The 19,504-nt window shown below is 44.7% G+C and overlaps 1 protein-coding gene across 1 annotated transcript in view; it reads right to left on the bottom strand.

Annotated features, from left to right (window-relative positions):
* The window catches only part of LOC135377346 (cytosolic purine 5'-nucleotidase-like), a 35,445-nt gene extending 16,211 nt beyond the window's left edge, over positions 1 to 19,234 (bottom strand). Inside the window, exon 1 of the mRNA XM_064609702.1 lies at positions 18,887 to 19,234. Coding sequence (XP_064465772.1) covers positions 18,887 to 18,928 — 42 coding nt within the window. The 5' untranslated portion in view covers positions 18,929 to 19,234. The remainder of the gene's footprint in view (positions 1 to 18,886) is intronic.
* Between the last annotated feature and the right edge of the window lie 270 nt (positions 19,235 to 19,504).

Raw genomic sequence — 19,504 nt, 5'->3', positions numbered from 1 at the left:
ATAAGGAGACTCGTTCTGGTTTGCCGGTCAGTGGGGGTCAGCGCATTGTCCCTTTGCCGCCGTAAACCTGTTTTGCCAGTTTTCCCGGAAAATTGGGGATAGAAAGAGCGGCCGAAGCATTACCGAGCAAGGAGAAAGGCTTTATCAGAACCCCGAACAGCCGAGTAGCAGACGACAGCGGAGTAGCAGACAACATTTCTCTAGGCCAATCAGCGAGCGTTCTCCTTATAGCGTCAGCGCGAGGTTCCAGGCAGATCACAGGCTGGTACTGCTCTTCACCACCGTTGCGCACGGTCGCTTTTTGCGGCGTATTTTAAATTCAATTTCTGCGATAATTATGACTCTGTGGTGTAAATTACTTCGCATGGTGCATCTTACTGGCAAACTTAACAGTTTTATAGGAAGAAACCTGGGTGTTAAAAATGACTTCTGTGCTACTTTAGAACACGCGTGGGGATGTCAACCATGCGGTTGACATCTCATTCTATAGATTGATTATATAAACGAGTCCATTTTCGTAAGTGTAACGTTCCTGGGGGCCGAAATGCGATTCCATTACCATCCTATCTGAAAAAAGTCCACGCTGAAACGGCATCCTTTGAAGGTTGTACTTTCCAAGGGTACAACCTTCAAAGGTACAAAGCTACGATGAAGCTGAGAGGCACGCATTTTACAGAGCCTACAATGTTATACGAAGCCTAATAGATACGTTTATTATACCTATTATCAACAATTAGATGTAAGAGTTTTGCTTCTGCTCTAATAAAATGGAAGACCACTGAAATGCAGCACTCTCTACGTATTTTACCGCGTCTTATGTAAGGAAAGTCTTACGCAAACATTCGCTTTTGTACTAATTTTGAAACGCCTACACTCTAAGAAAAAAAGGAGTACTTTTACTCCTTTTGGGGAGTAATTGCATTGCCACAAAAAATAGTCCCTTTCGGGAGTAAATGCACGGGAGTAAATGAATGTCACAGAGTGAAGACCACATTTCACGCGCTGTTGTAAGAGCCTCAGGTACATAAATGGTGCGCATGCATGAAAATACTTTGAAGCAAACCGTCAACCATGATATATCGAGTTATATAAAATCTTGCGCCATACTAGGGCACAATTTGCGAAAAAAGATGCGCTAGCTGTTTCTTACTCTGTGTGGCTGGAAAATTGCTACGTTGTCTGAGTTATACAGCCTTATGTCGTTCAAATTGAAGAAGGGCACATATTTACGTAGACTGTTGCATTCAGGAGACCATTCGCGAAGTTTAGTGACAATTTGCAGTCCTGGGGAGTAAATGCCGGGACTAAATGTTGGGTTAGGGGACTAAAATGGGGAGTAATTGCAGACTAGGGGAGTAGAAGCTGCAATTACTCCCCGTTTTACTCCTTTTTTTCTTAGAGTGTATACCCCTGAAAGCAGAAACATCCCTTTCAATTTACACGCGTTCAACATTTCCGTATACAGCCGATTTTAGCGAAATGCGCAGCACCGGAATCGCTGAGCCGCTGATTGGTTCTTGACTCCGTGAGAACTTTTTTTATGAAAGACCAGGGGGCACCTGTATCACCTAACACCGTGGGAAATATAAGCGCCGCTGCTCCACGTTCCTTTTTGGTATGCGGAGTCAAGTTGCCATCCAGTTAAGGTTACAAGGGTCAACGACGGAGTTTTGTGACAGAATGGGCGTAAATGCAGGCTAGCATGGTTTTGTGTTCTCTAAGATAAAGCGATCAATCGAAAGATGCGTTTCGATTTTTCGTAGCTGACCTTTTTCTTTCTTTTTGTTTACCCACAAACGCGTTTGGGAGTACCAGCGGCATGGCAGAGTGGGCTAAGGCGTCCGCTCGTTGGTGGTAACCAAGGTCGTGCTGTAGACTGGGAGGTGGTGGGTTCGAATCCTACCACCGGCTGTGCTGTCTGAGGTTTTCCCTGAGTTTTCCAAAGACTTTCCAGACGAATGTCGGCACAGTTCCCCCTGAAGTCGGCCCAGGACGCATACTAACCGCATTGTCCCCCACTCCTTCCTGCTATCCTCTCTCCGTCTGTCCACATCTGTCATCATGTCGGCACAGTTCCCCCTGAAGTCGGCCCAGGACGCATACTAACCCCACTGTCCCCCACTCCTTCCTGCTATCCTCTCTCCGTCTGTCCACATCTGTACGTGGCTATGAGCGACGTACAGATGTGGAGAGAGGAGTTGCTTCGCGGCGCTAACACCCAATCAAAAAAAAAAGTTTTGGAGTAGCCAGTTCTGACTGGGTCGGGACTAACCTCTCCATATTTTTCTTTCTTTTCCATTTCTTTTTTTTTTTAATCCAATCCACGATCCACGCTGTCGCGTGGCGATCGCCTTCGGCGCCAAGCCTGGGAGGTGAAGCGGCGTTCGCATCCCGGTACCGGCAGTGCTGAGGTTCCCCCTGAAGTCGACCCAGGACGCACCTTTCCACCTATCCGTGTCTGTACGGCGCTCATAGCCACAGTTGCTTCGTGGCGCTGACGCGGAATTTCAAACAAAATGTGAAGATGTTTTTCCCACAAAGTACGATTCATGAGATAGTGCACATTTTGGTTGGCAAATACCAACCACGACCTACTAGATTATAACGACCATGTCACAATTCGCGACCCCTATGAGGAGGCCCGTCCGCACGATCCGCCAGGGGCGCTACTCATCGGCACGCCACGATTGGACGACGGAAATTTGAATTCTGAACTCGCAGAAGACTACCGTAGCAGACGACAGCGATAGCTCCTATGAAAACGCGTAGAATGATGATGATAATCAACCTCAGAATAAAACATCTCTGGAACGTCCACCGCTTGTACAAAAATACTAAGGTAAGCTGAAGTATAAAGTACCGTATTTTCACGCGTATTAGCCGCGGCTTATGCGCGATTTATTTTTTTCGCGGACGCTCTGCGGCTTATCCGTGGGTGCGGCTTATCTGGTGACTATTTTTCCCTGGTACCTTCCCCATACCCCGGGTTAAACGAAAGGGCCGACAGTTGCTCATGTTTTTCGGAACAGGACCGCCCTGCCAGTGCACGAACAATACCGAACATGGGCGGGTCCACTCCACATTCGAGTGGACTAACCCGTCAATCCACGAAAAACACGCAACAAGGGCACAATCCGATCTTAGTGGTAGAACACTAGAACTGACCTCCTTTGTTATACTTCATGCCAACACCGGAATGTGGACAGGGTTTATGGCCTTCCCCACGGTCTCCTTTGTCGGAAGACGCACAGGAAGGGTTCAATACACCTGTCATCGGGATAAAACGTGGTCAGCTAAGCGTCAGTTCTCATTTGACGAGAGCAGCAGCATTCGTGGACACGGGCACGGCAGTTAGAGGTGGGGCATGGCTCCAACGCTGAGGCACAGCCACGACAGCGGCTTCAAACTAAAAGTCGTCAGGGCAGAACAGGGCAGCTGGCAAGGAGTACGGCGCTCACGAGCGTTGAGCGTCTCTGTTGATTTTGTATGTGCATCATTGGTTTAGCGCACAAAGCAGTCGCGTCGTATTACCCGCGGCTTATCTGCGAGTGCGGCTTATCTGCAAAAACATTTTCAAAATGTATCTAAAAACGAGTCCTGCGGCTTATCTGCGGTGCGGCTAATACGCGTGAAAATACGGTATATTGTAGAAGTTGAGGAAGCAATAACTGGGACGATGAGAAGCGCCACCGCTAGCTTCCAAAAATGCGGCGCTGGGAAGGGGTGCCCACGACATGGTCGTGGTACCAACGCATTTTTTTCTTTTTTTTTTTTTCAAGGACTGCAACAATAATCTCAGAAATATCAAAGTTCCGATCGGTGACGGTTGGGACCACATTTGACCTCTTCCCCAACGGTTTATAGCGGTGCGGTGGAGCAGATTTGTTGTGGTCATAATCGTTTCGTATATAGTACACACTCAATTCAAAGGCTCGCCCCAAGCTCAGGAACATGTTGGCAACGTCAAATGAACTACGCAGCATCGCAAAGCGAGATCATTTATTCGCCAGAGAATGAGTTCGGATAAGAGATAAACTGAAGTTCTGAGGCTGGAACAACATAGAGGGGACAGATACAAACAAAGCCTCAAATTGCCTAAGAAATCAACGATGAAAGATGAATCTTTCATCGTTGAGTTCGGATAATTTTGTCGGCAATTGGAAAGTGGATATGTTTTCTGTGAATGCTACGCTATTTTATATCTTATGTGCCGAGGATATTTCCCACGAACTAGAGCAGGTCACCGCCAATTGATCAAGTGATCAGCAAAGTTATATGCAACTAAAGTTTATTTATAGGCTTAATGAATTCAATCAATAATTAATAATAATAAAGTTGCGCATATATGTACACAGCATCACCAGTGAATTGATCCAATCTAAAAAAAACAAAAAACAGGAGCATATATTCAAAGCCGGAAATATACAGGGTTAATTCTGGAAATATAAAAGCAACTGTTGTGAGAGCAGCCCTGATGCAATTTTAAAAATTCCACGCGTCAAAATCCATCCGCTGAAATAAATCACAGCATAGTCACAGCACAGCGGATAAACCGTTCATGTCACCGGAACACACGCACATACACCACATCATGAAAGAATCATGGTTCCCAGACGAATGCTCCGTACCAAGATTGAAGAGCGTACTATTTTCCGATGCGAACGTAGCAGGTATCCGCTGTCCACCAATCAGAGTGCGTGGATTTCGAAAGATTTATTACAAATGGTTGATTTTGCAAAGTGAATTTTTCCGAGTTTATGTCGACGCCGTGGATATGTACACGATTTGATTTTTGAAAGTTTGTTTTGGAAGTTGGATTTTTAAGATTTTTATTTTTCAACGTTTTGCTTCTAACCAGTTTATACCAGCGTCACTCCATTTGAATCCAGCCTCTTTAAAAAAAAAAAAAAATCTGCAACGAACACGTACTTTGAGATATACATTACCAAATGTTCATAAGGAAATGAGCCGAAACCAGAACTACAGACTTCTCGAGCGCAGAAACGACATGACCTTCGGCTTATTGGGCCGGAAAGTGCTACGTCAGATCAGCGCCGCCTACCCCAATCAGGTCGATCGCTACAAAAACCCCGCGAACGCCCTTTCCTTGCTTTTTTTTTTTTTTTTTGCGCTCGAGAAGTGCGTTGTTTCGATTCATTCGTATAGCAAAATTTCGCTATTTATATCTCAAAGTACGTGCTCGTTTCAGCCTATTTAAAAAAAAAGAGGATGGATTTTTTTCTTTTCAATTACTGGCGTTACACGCGCATTCGACAGCAGAATCTCCGTCTGGCCGCATAACCTTACCTGTGAAAACATCTCCCGTAAAAATTCAGATTATGTTGCTACGCGAGAAAATTTAGTCACGAAACATGGCCAGAATCCATGACGATAACATGCCAGTCCAGCGACTCCAACCACGGCAAATAACTATGGTTCTGGGTTGTCGGAGTTTATTATTTCCCGAGAATTCGGAGCTTTTCGCCGTTTAGTTTTTCCAGTTATTATCCGGAGAGAAAGCGACAGCTATGAAACGCTTCCTGTTAGATGCAAAAATACTCCAAAAGCCGGGAGACGTCATAACTGGACAAAAAAGTAGAGAACTCCGACTCAACTAAACAAAATAACAAGTTTTACACAGACGTTGCATGACGGACGAAACGTCTGAGTAAAACTTGTTATTTTGTTATGTTAAGTCGGAGCGCTACTTTTTCGTCCACCTTCCTGTTAGGCGGCTTGCAAACTAGAGACGCACAGGAGCGAGCAGTTTTCGCGACAGCGCGTCGAGAGGGTAGGCAAAAGAAACAGAGATCCTGCCGTATAACCAAGGTAAATGACTTATACCTTGACGTTACCTTCAAGGTATACTACTTCACTTCAAGGTACAACAACCAACCAAACCGAACCAAACGGGCGTTTGGTTCGAAATCCTAGAGATGCTGCCAAAAATGGCCTCAATAAGGGTAGCAATATTGCGAAGTAATGGCCAAGTTGGTAGGTGAGCACCGAACGTTCTGGGAATGTCACCTGTGAGTCAAAAACTGCTAATTGAAATGGATTTGTTGATTTTATTTATTTATACGACACTGCAGGCCGTGTTCGGCCCTAGCAGGAACGTACATAAAGAAACGTTACAAGAAGCATTAATATCATATATATCAGATATCAAAGCACGTACATAGCATACCATATCACACATATGTTACATTTGTGCAAGATATGGACAGAAAGCTTTTGATGAATGGAATGCACTGGGGGATATCTATTTCCAATCATCAATCGTTTTTACAAAATATGAGTTTTTGAGTCTGCTTGTTCTGGCATATATCGGCGATAAACTTGTTTGTGTTTGTACCTTGTCTGTCTGGTTTGCGAGTTAGATGCGTTAGTTAGGTTGCGCGGGGTTCATACCTGACCTATGAGTGTAAAGGTCGTCCATAAATTTCAGTCTGGCGCATTTTCTTCGTTGAGCTAGCGGTTCCAATCTAGCATCCGATAACATTTGTGAAGGGGACTCATATCTTCCATACCGGTTAAAAATGAACTGCTAATCTTTGAATTTTTTTTCTAATTTCTGAACGTCCTTTAGGATCCCATACTATGCAAGCATAATCCAAAGTAGAACGAATTGTTGATTTATACGCGGTAATCTTCAGGTTCCTGGTAGACTTAATCAGTTTCCGCTTTAATAAACGCAACTTATTTCGTGCCATAGCATATCGATGTTGTGCGGACCACGTTAGGTTTTCATATATATATAGTTAGTCCAACGTATTGATATTGGACCACCTTAGTTAAACGGGTGCCACTAATATTATAGTGGTACTGTAGAGGGCACTTTTTAGCCGTGATACAGATATAAAGTTTTTCTTTTTTTTTTTTTTTTTTTCAATATTTAGCACGATATCCCATTCGAGACACCGGAGTTCTAGACGGTTTAAGCAGAGGTTGAGATTTTCCTGGTCCTGTACTGTTGATACCCGGTTGAACAGAATACAATCGTCTGCGAACGTACGTAGCGAAAGTGTTGTACGTAGCGCCGCTACTAGTAGCGGCGCTACCGTATCCGTTACTTTTTTCGGTAGCGGAGTAGAGATCGCGCTACTTTTTTAAACTGGCAACGAAAAAAGTACTTCCGCTACAAATTTGCGGTAGCGCAATCTTTGAGCGCTACCGCTACTTTCCGAGCTGGGGTTCGCGACAACTCGACTTCGACCCATCATCTAGCCTCCACTCTGCCTGCCTTCGATCAAGCTGCCCGATATCACAACTCATTCTGGCAAGACCGGGCAAATAGCCGAAAGGAAGGCACAGAGGCCGTTATCTTACAAAGAGGATGTGCCCTCCACGTGTTCCCTATTTGGGATGAACCTTCTTGAAGATTTGGTGCATTGTCGGAGTTGTCTGCAAACTGACGTCACTCCATTCTGGAGCCGTCCTCGCTAGCTATGAGTCATGACATTCCAGATGACATTGCACCACGTACGCTTAGGTGCTTGACAGTTGCCATTTCTTGTCCGCTGCAATGGAGGGACCATGGCCTGTTACAGTACAAAACAGTAGCGTGGTGTTCAGATGTCTACTGTGCGCCTCGGTGGGAAAGCTTTATCTGTGCGTCAAGGAAGTCAACGTCCAATATGAAAAAGCACACTATGGTATGTTTACTAACTTCTCGTTCCGGGCAATCCGAGTTCTTTTTGTGACAAAGCTGTTGAGCCTTTTATTGGTAGACTTGCTTTGTGCTTTATTTGCTTTAGAGGAGGAGAAAAAGATATGCAGGATACCGAGTAGGCTTTAGTAAATCTGTAAAAAAACGGTTTTCAAAATTTTAGCCTTCAGGCAACCTACGTGTAACCTCCATTGGACGTCGATTTATTATTTTGAGATATTGTTTTATTTTATTATTTATTATTTTAAGACGTCTGAAGTACGTCATCAACGATGCTGTTTGTTTCTTTCCTAAAAAGTAGCGCATGAAGTATCGCGTTACTTTTTACGGGTAACGGTAGCGGTATTCCGCTACTTTTAGGTACGTGTAACGATATCGGGATTTCGTTACTTTTTGCTCAGGTAGCGCGTATCGGTATTGCGCTACCTTTTTCGGGTAGCGGGTACAACACTGAGCGAAACGTCAGAAATTCTGGCAAGTCATTAATGTGTAACAAAAATAACAGTAGCCCTAAAACAAAACCCTGAGGTACTCCGGATCTTACATCATGAGGCTCAGAGTGGGTTCCATCTATATGTCTACGAATTGCCTACGATTGTTTAGGTATGCCTCTGAATCCCACTGAATTATGTTGGAAGGAATACCTATACGGTGTTAGTTTCAGAAGTAGTTTGCTCTGGGGAACCTTATCGAAGGCCTTAGAATAATAATAAAAAATATTACATTACATTATTGTTTGAATGAAGCTCTTATATACATCATAGACAAGGTCGTTCTTCACCCGTATCCCTGACAGCAATACCTTCCGCTTTCTAACCTTACAGACTGTACATTGAGCACGCGCACGACAATGTAACAACGAGATCCGTCAACCTGTTCTCCAACGGAGGTTGCCTATGTAGCGGAGGAGGAACTGGCAGTCTAGGCTGGGTGCCACTGCATTGTGCGTTTCTGTTGCAAGTGAACCTTTGTCCTTCCGTGTCGTCCTTGCGTTATTCATCATATTACGAAGTCAACATGCTCTCTATCTCTTTGCACTCTGGAGCCCCAACTTGAATCCGCAATGAAATGCAATCCCTCCCAATGGAACAACCTAATCCACGATGGTGATCCCGGATGGATTCTGCGGCTTTACTCTTTGGAACGGGCTGTAGCTTGCGCTACCTAGCCTACAATTAGAGTATTATAGTTTGAATAATCATGTACCTGCGCCTGCTAATCTTCGTAAATTTATTTCAAGCCCACCAATCGTTTAGGCGTTCCGTCGTGTTTTGTGTTGCCAAAAAAAAGTTCACTTCGTCTCTGTCGTTTCGAAAACCCAGTGCTTCCTCCCCATATTCTTCGTCCTGCCCACATATACCACATGTTTTGACTAGAGTAGCTTGATGGGCTCGTTGGTACATGACTCGGAGAACAAGGAGCAGTCAAAAACAGGGACAACGACACAAGAAGACACACAAACAGAGGCTCCACTATCAACAAGTTTTTACTGAACTACACAAGCACATTTATAACCAATGGTGTAGAGGGGAAAAAAAGGGGGCAAAAACGGAACACACGTGGGGGCCATAAAAACACGAGGAACAACCGGATCTAACTACTCAACTCCTAACTAACATCTAACTACTTGGAGTTGAGTAGTTAGATCCGGTTGTTCCTCGTGTTTTTATGGCCCCCACGTGTGTTCCGTTTTTGCCCCCTTTTTTTCCCCTCTACACCATTGGTTATAAATGTGCTTGTGTAGTTCAGTAAAAACTTGTTGATAGTGGAGCCTCTGTTTGTGTGTCTTCTTGTGTCGTTGTCCCTGTTTTTGACTGCTCCTTGTTCTCCGAGTACCACATGTTTGCGATTTCCGAATACTGTATGTAGCTACATTGTTGGTAGCACCCTCCCCGATTGTGCTACAGATATCCAATAATTGCTCCCGCAATTCTCCTCTGCTCGCAGTCATGATAACAATATCGTCCGCATACTTCAAGCCCGGTATGTGTTGTTTGTTTCCACTCTTGCCCATCTTTCTTAAACGGGATATCAAAGCCTATTCCTACCTGTTGGAGCGTTTTTATTTTCCTATATTTTCAGTCAAACTGGCTACCCCAGTACACTTAATACCGAAAGTTCAAACAGATGATGAGATGATGAAAACACAAAGGGGTGATGCTCGGAGAAGAACAGAGATGATATCAACATGTGTATGTCGATCACGTTTTCATTCATTCCAAGGTTCCCAATGTTCGCAGGGGCCACGTGCAGCGCCCCTAGTGGACGGAATCCTCCCGAATAACCTTAAAAAAAAAGAGGTCAACAGACAGAAACAGGGAATACATAACGGAGTCTTCTGAGATGAAAACTTGCAATTCACTTCGGATTGCAAACGTCAAATACCTGGGGCTCAACTAAAGGCAAGGTACAAAATACAAATGCAAATAAAGCTTACGCGAGGCATCATCACGGGAAGCTGCTGGAACAAGGAATGAATAAGCCAAGGTTTTCATTATCACGGTCGTATTGTGGCGCCAAAGTGCGGGTCTTATCGGGCCCTTAGTACGATAAGGCAAAAAAGTTTTAGGAGAACGTTTCCAAAAGAACGATAAAGCAATAATCGTCTGGTGCCTTTGGAGCGGCTGACATCACATTGCTGATATCTGATTGATGGGTTGTCCCGAAAAAAACTGGTTCCTGGTTGTGTGGGCGGACACACCCGACCGACCCAAGCAGCACAATGTACTGAAAGTCGGGTGCAACAGGGGTGGACGGTATGTGTCTTATCAATGTTCTTTAGTTTCACGAGTTTGTTCAAGGCCTTCCACCTACCCGTCCACCCCTATTGCACTCGACTTTCAGTACATTTTGCTGCTTGGGGAGTGTTACCTCCCGATTTATTGAAATTGGGAGACATATTTTTTCGTGTGTTAGTGGATCATAAGATCTGCACGTCATTCCATGAGTAATATAAAGGCGATATCATTCGTTTGCACTAGTTCGGTAGCGATATCATCCACTGCTGGATGCTAGTATAGTCTGCTGTTGGTTAGACACGGATTTTACAGCTGTCCCGCGCACCTTTTCTGTGTCGAGGTTTATGGACAATAAAAGGTGTACACCCATTCATTCATTGTTTCATTGCCCATACAACTCCGCTCCTGCTGAAGATACGGTTAATGGAAAGTATGATAGAACAACGGTAAAACATGTGTCTGACCAACAATAGGAGAATAGGTTTTTTTTTTTCTCTCTTTCAAATTCTACGGCTGTACGGTGTGGAATAATTTGCCAGTAGACATTAGAAATCGCACTTCTTTCCATCAATTCAAATACCAGTGTCGAAAATACTTCCTCTGCAACTAGTTATATCCGTAAACTAGACCATGATTATAATCCAATCAATGAATGTATCGTTATCAATGCCTGTAATCAATGTCTGTAACTAGTGTTTGCTGATGTAATCTTTCCACAGTGTCCAAAAGTGCATATTTACGCAAGATGTGTTATATCTAGTGTTTTTGCCCTCTCGGGACAATATGCTGCTATGTTTTCTTCCTTTAATTTTTTTTTTTCAGGGACTGTATAACAGGGTCCGCCCTAACAGTCCCATATCTGACTCTGTATTCGGCTAATTAGTTTACCAAATAAAGAAAGAAAGAAAAAAAAGAAAGAAAGAGAGAAAGAAATACTAGCATCCAGGTTGAAGTTGATAACTACCGTATTTTCACGCGTATTAGCCGCGGCTTATGCGCGATTTTTTTTTCTCACGGGCGCCCTACGGCTTATCCACCGGTGCGGCTTATGTGATGACTATTTTTTCCTGGTATTTTCGCCACACGCCGATTTTAACGAAAGGGCCGACAGTGTCTCTGGAACAGCACTGCCCTGCCGATGCACGAACAGTGCGTAACAGGGACGGGTCCACATTCGAGTAGATTGATCTTCCTAGTGCATTCCCCCAAGTAGCTTTAAGGAAAGTGGTGACAGTGATTCACGTCTTCTGGAAGATCACTGACCCATCAGTCCACGAAAAACACCCGGCACAATCCAATCTTGGTAACTGACCTCCTCTGTTGTACACTGTGCCGATCCCGGAGTATGGACCACAGGGTTTATGGCCTTCTCTATGGTCTCCTTTGTCGCACAAATCAGTCGTCTCGTATTGCCCGCGGCTTATCTGCGGGTGCGGCTTATCTGCCAGAAAATTTTGAAAACGTCCCAAAAAACGCGTCCTGCGGCTTATCTGCGGTGCGGCTTATACGCGTGAAATTACGGTACATCCGACGACCCCCACGTACGGCGAACGGGAAGACTGAGCCTCGGGTTACGCGTAGGGTTGCCACCAGGCCGGTATTATACCGGCACGGCCGGTTATTTGCTTCTTCTGCCGGTTGCAGGTAGGAAGGTGATACCGGCAGCCTTTTGCCGGTATTTGTCGCTCAAGACCTTCCATAAGGGCTTTTACGGGGTTTTTCCTTCAACATTCCACTAGAGCTTGAATAAATCTGGAGCACAGACAGTCACCAGTCGTTTTCTTGGTTATTCATTATTATTATTATTATTATTATCATTGTTATTCATTACGCCTTGTGTTCGGAGGGTACAAGAGCAGTGGTTGTGCAAAGCTGTTGGTGGTTGTGTCGAGCCAGCTAGAACGTTCCTCACCCACTTTCCCTTTCCCACGAGTAGTTCCTCCTTTCCCTCTATTCCACCTCCTCTCCCTCAGCCGGTATTTTTCACTCCGAAAGGTGGCAACCCTAGTTACGCGTCTTATATATGCGCGTTGGTACGAATACAATACTTCCTTTTATAAAAGAACACGGGTCCCATTTTCACAACCTATATCTGCCAGAAATATGCAGAAAGTAGCGGGACATTGGAGAACCGCTTCCTAATCTTGTCGCGTTGTCTGTGCTCAAAGAGAGAGAGTGTGAGGCAGGGAGGAACAGACGCAATCCGCTCAATACGACCGGTGCAGCGAATGTAATCGCTTTTATGTTCTTCATTGAATGAGGTGCAGCTTTTATTGTGCATTAACATCGATGGTAATTCAAAAAAAAAAAAAAGTCAATGTCTCCCAATTTCAACAAATCAGGAGGGCGGATCATAGCACTTGGTCGGCTGTCCACAACGACGACCCTGTATTTATGGGCACACGGAACCCCGCGGGACCATTACTTCCACGGACGCAACCAGATACCATGTTTTTCGGGACTTTTTTTTTTTTTTTTTAAACCCCTGACTGACTGACAGCGATATACGGAATCGGGGGGCGATTCTCTAAAACTCCCCACCGTTATGGAAAAGAGGACAATTGAAGCAATAGAAGAGTGTGTTTCTCGCAATATGGATCAAATATATACATAGGGCCTGACTTTTTCGGGTTTTATTTTTGGCCAAATTCGGGGGGTGAATATCGGGCGATATTTTTCATTGGAAAATTCGGGTGTATTCGGGTTAAATCCCGTTACGGCATATTCTGTCGTCAGGAATTCGGGTGTATTCGGGTGATTTTTTATTGTTTAATAAAAATTTGTCTTAACGTGGAACTAATGTTTAGCAATGTTATCAAACTTTATTTAATGCCCGCTTATGAGTGTGCCACGCGACCCGGATGTTTTCGGGTAGATTCGGGTTAAACCCGAATTTTACAGATTTCGTTCGGGGGGGTAAATATCGGGCGGATACGGGTTTAACCCTAAAAAGTTAGGCCCTATATATACAGGGTGTTCAAAATTAAGCTTTCACTAGCACTTTATAAATAGGCGAACAAAAGAAAAACTGGTGCTATTTTGCTGTTCCTTGAGTAAGAAACAGGTGCTACATAATTAGCAGCACCTGTTTCTTACACAAGTAGCGTAAAGTTATCATCCGGTTTCCTGTCATCGCTGTGTTTGCGTAGCGCTCGTGAAAGCTTAATTTTGAACACCCTGTATGTTAGGAGGAGTAGAAATTGGTCGCAAGTCCTTCATCCAGCTGGGACGTCACGTGTTTTCGTCTCGCGACTGGTCGTTCTCGCCAGCCAATAGATATGTCCGAAGTATATATAGCTCGTTCTTGGATCTTGGTAAACGGTGCCTTCAAATGAAGGGTTATGATGGTGACCTGGTTAGCGTGGGACAATATTTTACGGCACATGGCACTGGCGTGTTTCTACATCGGAGCGGTCCCCTGTTAGATACTGTAGAAGTGTTTTCTTTCGCGCGGAATTATTTTTCGCGTTTTTCGCGCACACCTCCAAAGTCGCGAATTTAAGTTCCCGCGAATAACTCCTGCCATATGAGGGCGAAAATCGTTCGGCGTTCGACGCTATACCGCGACTACCTGATACTTTCTACTCCATATAGCATAGGCAGTATAAGCAAGCGCAGAAGATTGTTTTATCCCATCGGGCAAGATGAAAAGAAATGAAAATTCATCATGCTTTTGTTACTCCTATAAACGCTTTGCACTATACATGCAATATACCACTATACCACGAAGCCAGAACATGCCTTTCCCCGCATTCTCAAAACCAGCTTGAATGATAGTACCACATCTCAACCGAACTGGTCAGTGCCCCGAGTGATAATTAATAAGAACTGCTAATATAAACTGGCTAACTTGCACACGGCCTCCTACAGGGTCCCTAAAGGCCATTTGACAGGACCTTTCCTCCTATCTCTGTGAGGAGAAGAAAGGAATAGACCTCGAATGCCGCAATCCACGTGAACAACGGATGTCTTAGTATGTGCCGAAGTATGCCCGAGTATTGACGGCGGCACGATATGCAAGAGCAAAGCACTCCCGGAAACCTGTGTCGCGAATTTAAGTTCTCGCGAATCAATCCTCAAAGCAGCTCTGCTCGAAAACGCGAAAATATTTTCCACGCGGAAAAAACCACTTCTACAGTATTAGGAAGATGTGGAATAAAAAAAAGTTGACCGGCTATTCAATCCATCTCTCAGTATATGTGCCCATTGGCACTCCTGTTTGCTGCTAGGATGTCGCTCCAATGGAGAAATGCGACACCCTGGTGTTCCGTAAAATTTTGTCCCAAGCTACACCGGTGGACATGCATATATTACTCGCGTGAATGCAACATGGCCTACATCGGCAGGCAGACAACACGCGCGGCAATAAAACGGCAAAAACATCATGGTGCCGTACCTTTCAAGGACGTCCTCTCATTGGTTAGTTTCCTTCTGACGAGAGAGGGACTTCCACCATACTCTCAACATCCGCTCATCAACTTGCACGCCAAACCTACGCCATTAATTCGCGTGGGGTATCATTGGCAGTGACGGGTAACTTATTGAGAGCAGCGTTGAAGAAGAAAACAGAAATGCGTGCATTGTAGGCACAGTGACAATCTGCAAAACGTTCATGTTTTATGCGACTTAGCTGCCTCCAAGAGCTTTCTTTCGCAAGGTCATATAGTGAAGCAAAATTTACATCTGCGCGTCGTTTTCTGTGCGTGTATTTCTCTAAACCCCGATTAGAATTTCCAAACTGTTGGGTCAAATTCGAACAGGTGGCCCCCCCAAAGACCAAGAACAAAATACTAAACTTAGATAGGAATCAACGACGAAGGATGAAAGTCACTGAAAAGGTTAGCCAGCTGTAGGGATCGAACCCACATCTTCTGGATTGCCGGTCCAGGGCTCTACCAATTGAGCTAAGCTAACACGCCTCTCCAGTGACTTTCGGGGTGCGTCATCTTAAGGGACGACAAACCAGCCACTCACTCTCACTCACCCTCCTTTCACTCTTACATTTTTGCTCACTCATACACACATTCATACGACGGAAATCGACGCAAGCGGCACCTGTTGAACAAGAGATAAACTGATGGTCTGAGGCTGGAACGACATAGAAGGGACAGATACAAACAAGGCCTCAAATTGCCTAAGAAATCAACGACGAAGGGCGTGTTAGCTTAGCTCAATTGGTAGAGCCCTGGACCGGCAATCCAGAAGATGTGGGTTCGATCCCTACAGCTGGCTAACCTTTTCAGTGACTTTCATCCTTCGTCGTTGATTTCTTAGGCAATTTGAGGCTTTGTTTGTATCTGTCCCTTCTATGTCGTTCCAGCCTCAGACCATCAGTTTATCTCTTGTTAGATAGGAATGTCATTCCAACTGAGACGCAAATATATGCCGGGCGCTACTTTTGTCAACTAAACCGGGAATTCTGGTCACGTCTACGCTTTAGTTGAACAGAAACGTACACTATAAGAAAAATGAGTAATTTTCGTCCTTTTTGGGACTAAATACATTGCCGGAAAGAATTAGTCCCTTTCTCTTCTGTCGACCTACCGTGTCCTACACTCTTAAAAAAAAAAAGGGTGTACTTTAACTCCTTTTCTTGCCACATATATAACACCCTTTTGGAGAGTACAATTACTCTCAAAAAGGGTGTCTCCTCACTCCCTCAAGGGAGTAGCTATATACTCCCTTACTCCCTGCCGGAGAGTAAGTGCGGAATGTCCTTCACCTGTCTTGTCACGCCAGACGACTTGCTTGCCGCCATCTGTCATTGCTTTGGGGGCGAGATCCTGTCTATATCCGCTCTGCCACTCTAAGAAAGAAAAAAGGAGTAAAACGGGGAGTAATTGCAGCCTCTACTCCCTTAGTTTGCAATTACTCCCCATTTTAGTCCCCTAACCCGACATTTAGTCCCGACATTTGCTCCCCAGGACTGCAGATTGTCACTGAACTTCGCGAATGGTCTCCTGAATGCAACAGTCTACGTAAATATGTGCCCTCGGTCAATTTGAGCGGCATAAGGCTGTATAACTCAGCCAACGTAGCAATTTTCCAGCCACACAGAGTAAGAAACAGTTAGCGCATCTTTCTTCGCAAATTGTGCCCTATGTATGGCGCAAGATTTTATATCACTCGATATATCACGGTTGACGGTTTGCTTCAAAGTATTTTCATGCATGCACACGAATTATGTGCTTGAGACTCTTATAACAGCGCGTGAAATGCAGTCTCCACTCTGTAACATTCATTTACTCCCGTGCATTTACTCCTGAAAGGGACTATTTTTTTGTGGCAATGCATTTAGTCCCCAAAAGGAGTAAAAGTACCCTTTTTTTTTTCTCTTAGAGTGTGAGCTGCGTTTTGTCCAAGTCTGCCCCTACAGGCAACACAGCACAAGATATTGATTTTCTCTTACATGGTTTCGTTTTAATAATAATAATAATAATAATAATAATAATAATAATAATAATAATTTTTATTAGTGCCCAAGCAAGTTTCGTGGCTGAGAAGCATCCCCGGGTACCATACTGACGAGGGTGCCTCAATACCATAGCTTCCTCTGCATCGAGGGATCTATAGCATTCAGTCATCATAGTTCTGACTAAAGCCCCGTAATTCTGACAGATCAAAATTGCACAAATAGTCGAAATGAAAAGTTGAGCGCGCAACCTCGTGTTTTCGCCACCGCGGTCGTTTGTGAACATTGTCGTCTTCGTGAAAAAAATTTCGTTTTGCCCTTTTTTGATTTTCGGTGAGCCGGTGGGGGTTCAGATGTCATTATTCGCAGTCACACAGCCGCCCGTGAATAGTGTAGATAAATGCTTCTCCCTGTTTATTTTGATCATTTGCAATACAAATACACGAAATAATCGACGTTTTCATAACTTTTTTTATGCCTCTCGTCCTTAAAGGGATAAATAAATAAAAATGACGTTTGTCACGTATCAAACCCCATGAAGCCAGTGAGGCACCATCAAACAATCAAATAAACATCTTTCAGGTATTCGAGAACGCTGCTCCATTGCAAAAAGGCCTCGCAAAGACCATCACAAGTCAATGAGTACAGCTGTCTCGCGACGTAAAATACCGAATTATTATCATTATTATTAAAATGACGCGTCAATGAAACGGAATAAGTGCCAAATGTCCCATTCCTGTTCCCGATTAACCGGCTCTGCATAAACAACTCGCACTCGCTAAAAGCAGACGACACAGACCAAAATGCGGGCACCATACGTTTACCCGATATCGTCTGTCAAGCCAAGTTTCCTAGTGCATAACTAACTAAACGACCGAAACGACGGCAGACCACGAATAGCTCTAAGTTGCTAAAAAAAGAGATCCCCTCCCCCCCCCCCCCCCCCGCCCCCGCTGCAAACGAAGAGTAAAGAAAGCTAATCTAGTTCGCAGTTATCGAAAAATAAGTCAACAAAAGATACTCCTTTCGGGGCGAATGCCTGATATTACGCGCAAGTTCTGCTTCTTCATTGCCGACGTAAGGACAAGTCGAGCAAAAATTCTCAGACAAACAATTGCTTTTTCCCGACACAGGTAAAAATGGTTCCATATAATGTAGAACACAAGTGCCGATTAGGATTAGTATACAATGTGAAGCTTGAAAAATTCTCGAATTTCCAGCGATAAAATTGTTAAAAGCGATAAAACCCCAGTGCAGGGGACACAAAAGGACGACACACACATATGAAGCACTGCTTTTATCGCTTTTAAAATGTACCACCAAACAGCCCGGTTTTTATCGCTATGTAACAAAACTGTTCACTTTTTTCACCGTGTTGTGTCATCGATCCGTGACAATGTGAAATCCCCCTACAGAAGACGTCAGTGAGAAACTTGCCGGCACTGGGCAGGCACCAAGTTACCCTGGCGCAACCTAGCGCTAATTGCTGAAAGGTGAAAGCTCACGCTTCCAATCGCTTGACGAAATCTAATGAACACTCTTCAAATTAACAAAAAAGAAAAAGACAAAAGAAAAAAAAAACGGAGCGAAAGCAGACGACAGAACGTTCTCGTACGTCATCTGCCGACGTTCACTGGCAACCTCAATCCTTCTCAGAGTATGGCGCGCGTTTTTTTTATCTCTACGGTTTTTCCTCGATGCGTCCACACCGGACAAGCACTGTACCCCCTGACGCAACCCACTTGCGCTCATCAGATGGCACGGCGGGGAATGCCTTTCTGGCGCACAGACTGTGATAACCGGCTCTTATCTCATCTCTGTCTCGCCCCACCAACATCAGGCGAGGTTTCGAAAGAGAACACGCACAAGGAAAACCCTTCCAGCTGGTGAGAACACAAAGTGAGATGAAACACAAAAAACTGCGTACTTTTTCGCACACAAACGTATTAAGTGACGCAACTATCGCTTGCACATTTGAAACAGACGACAACAAGCAGACGACACGGACTGATAGGCAGACGACAGTGCAGAAGACAGGAAAAATGATTCAAAGTGGCGCGGACTTACGTCATGTTCGTACACCCGAGCAGTATTGCCCGATGTTGGCATGACGATGATGTGTCTGAGTCGAAACGTCACCGGACTCAGCAGGCGATGTCCTTTATACGAGGATTAACAAACCCTCGCAGTCGAGTTGGTTTTTTCACGCCAGATGACCCGTCAGCCGTTGACGCGTACGATTTGCGAATAGACGGCACGAAGCGTCGTATGCAAACACAATATAAAAAGCACGATCCGGGAGCTCCGACCGTGGCCACCAAACTGTTTCCGAGAGCGAACCAGCGAACGTCGCACGTTAGCTTTCTCCGCGTCGGTTGACGTCAACGAGCAGGAAGTCTGCTCTGATCATCGAGGACGGGCGTTCTCGTTGAAAAACTCCCGCGGGATCACGTGATCAGGGAGAAGGCGACCGCAGGTCAGCGCTCGCAAACGGCACCGTGCGTCTCGGATCCGGTTCAGACTATAGTTAAGACCTTTAGTATATACGCCAGCGTCGCAGAAGTATAAAAAATGCAAACTGTCACAAATTGCCTTTCTTTTTCTTTCTTTCTTTCTTTCGGGACGGTTATCGCGAAATCGGTGCCCTCATTAAAATAATCAACCACGCCATGCAGATACTGGGCG

The sequence above is a fragment of the Ornithodoros turicata genome, chromosome 1, assembly GCF_037126465.1.
Source record: "Ornithodoros turicata isolate Travis chromosome 1, ASM3712646v1, whole genome shotgun sequence".
NCBI classification, from domain to species: domain Eukaryota; kingdom Metazoa; phylum Arthropoda; class Arachnida; order Ixodida; family Argasidae; genus Ornithodoros; species Ornithodoros turicata.
The sequence above is the reverse complement of the archived record's forward strand: the minus strand, read 5'-3'. Positions and strand labels throughout refer to the sequence as shown.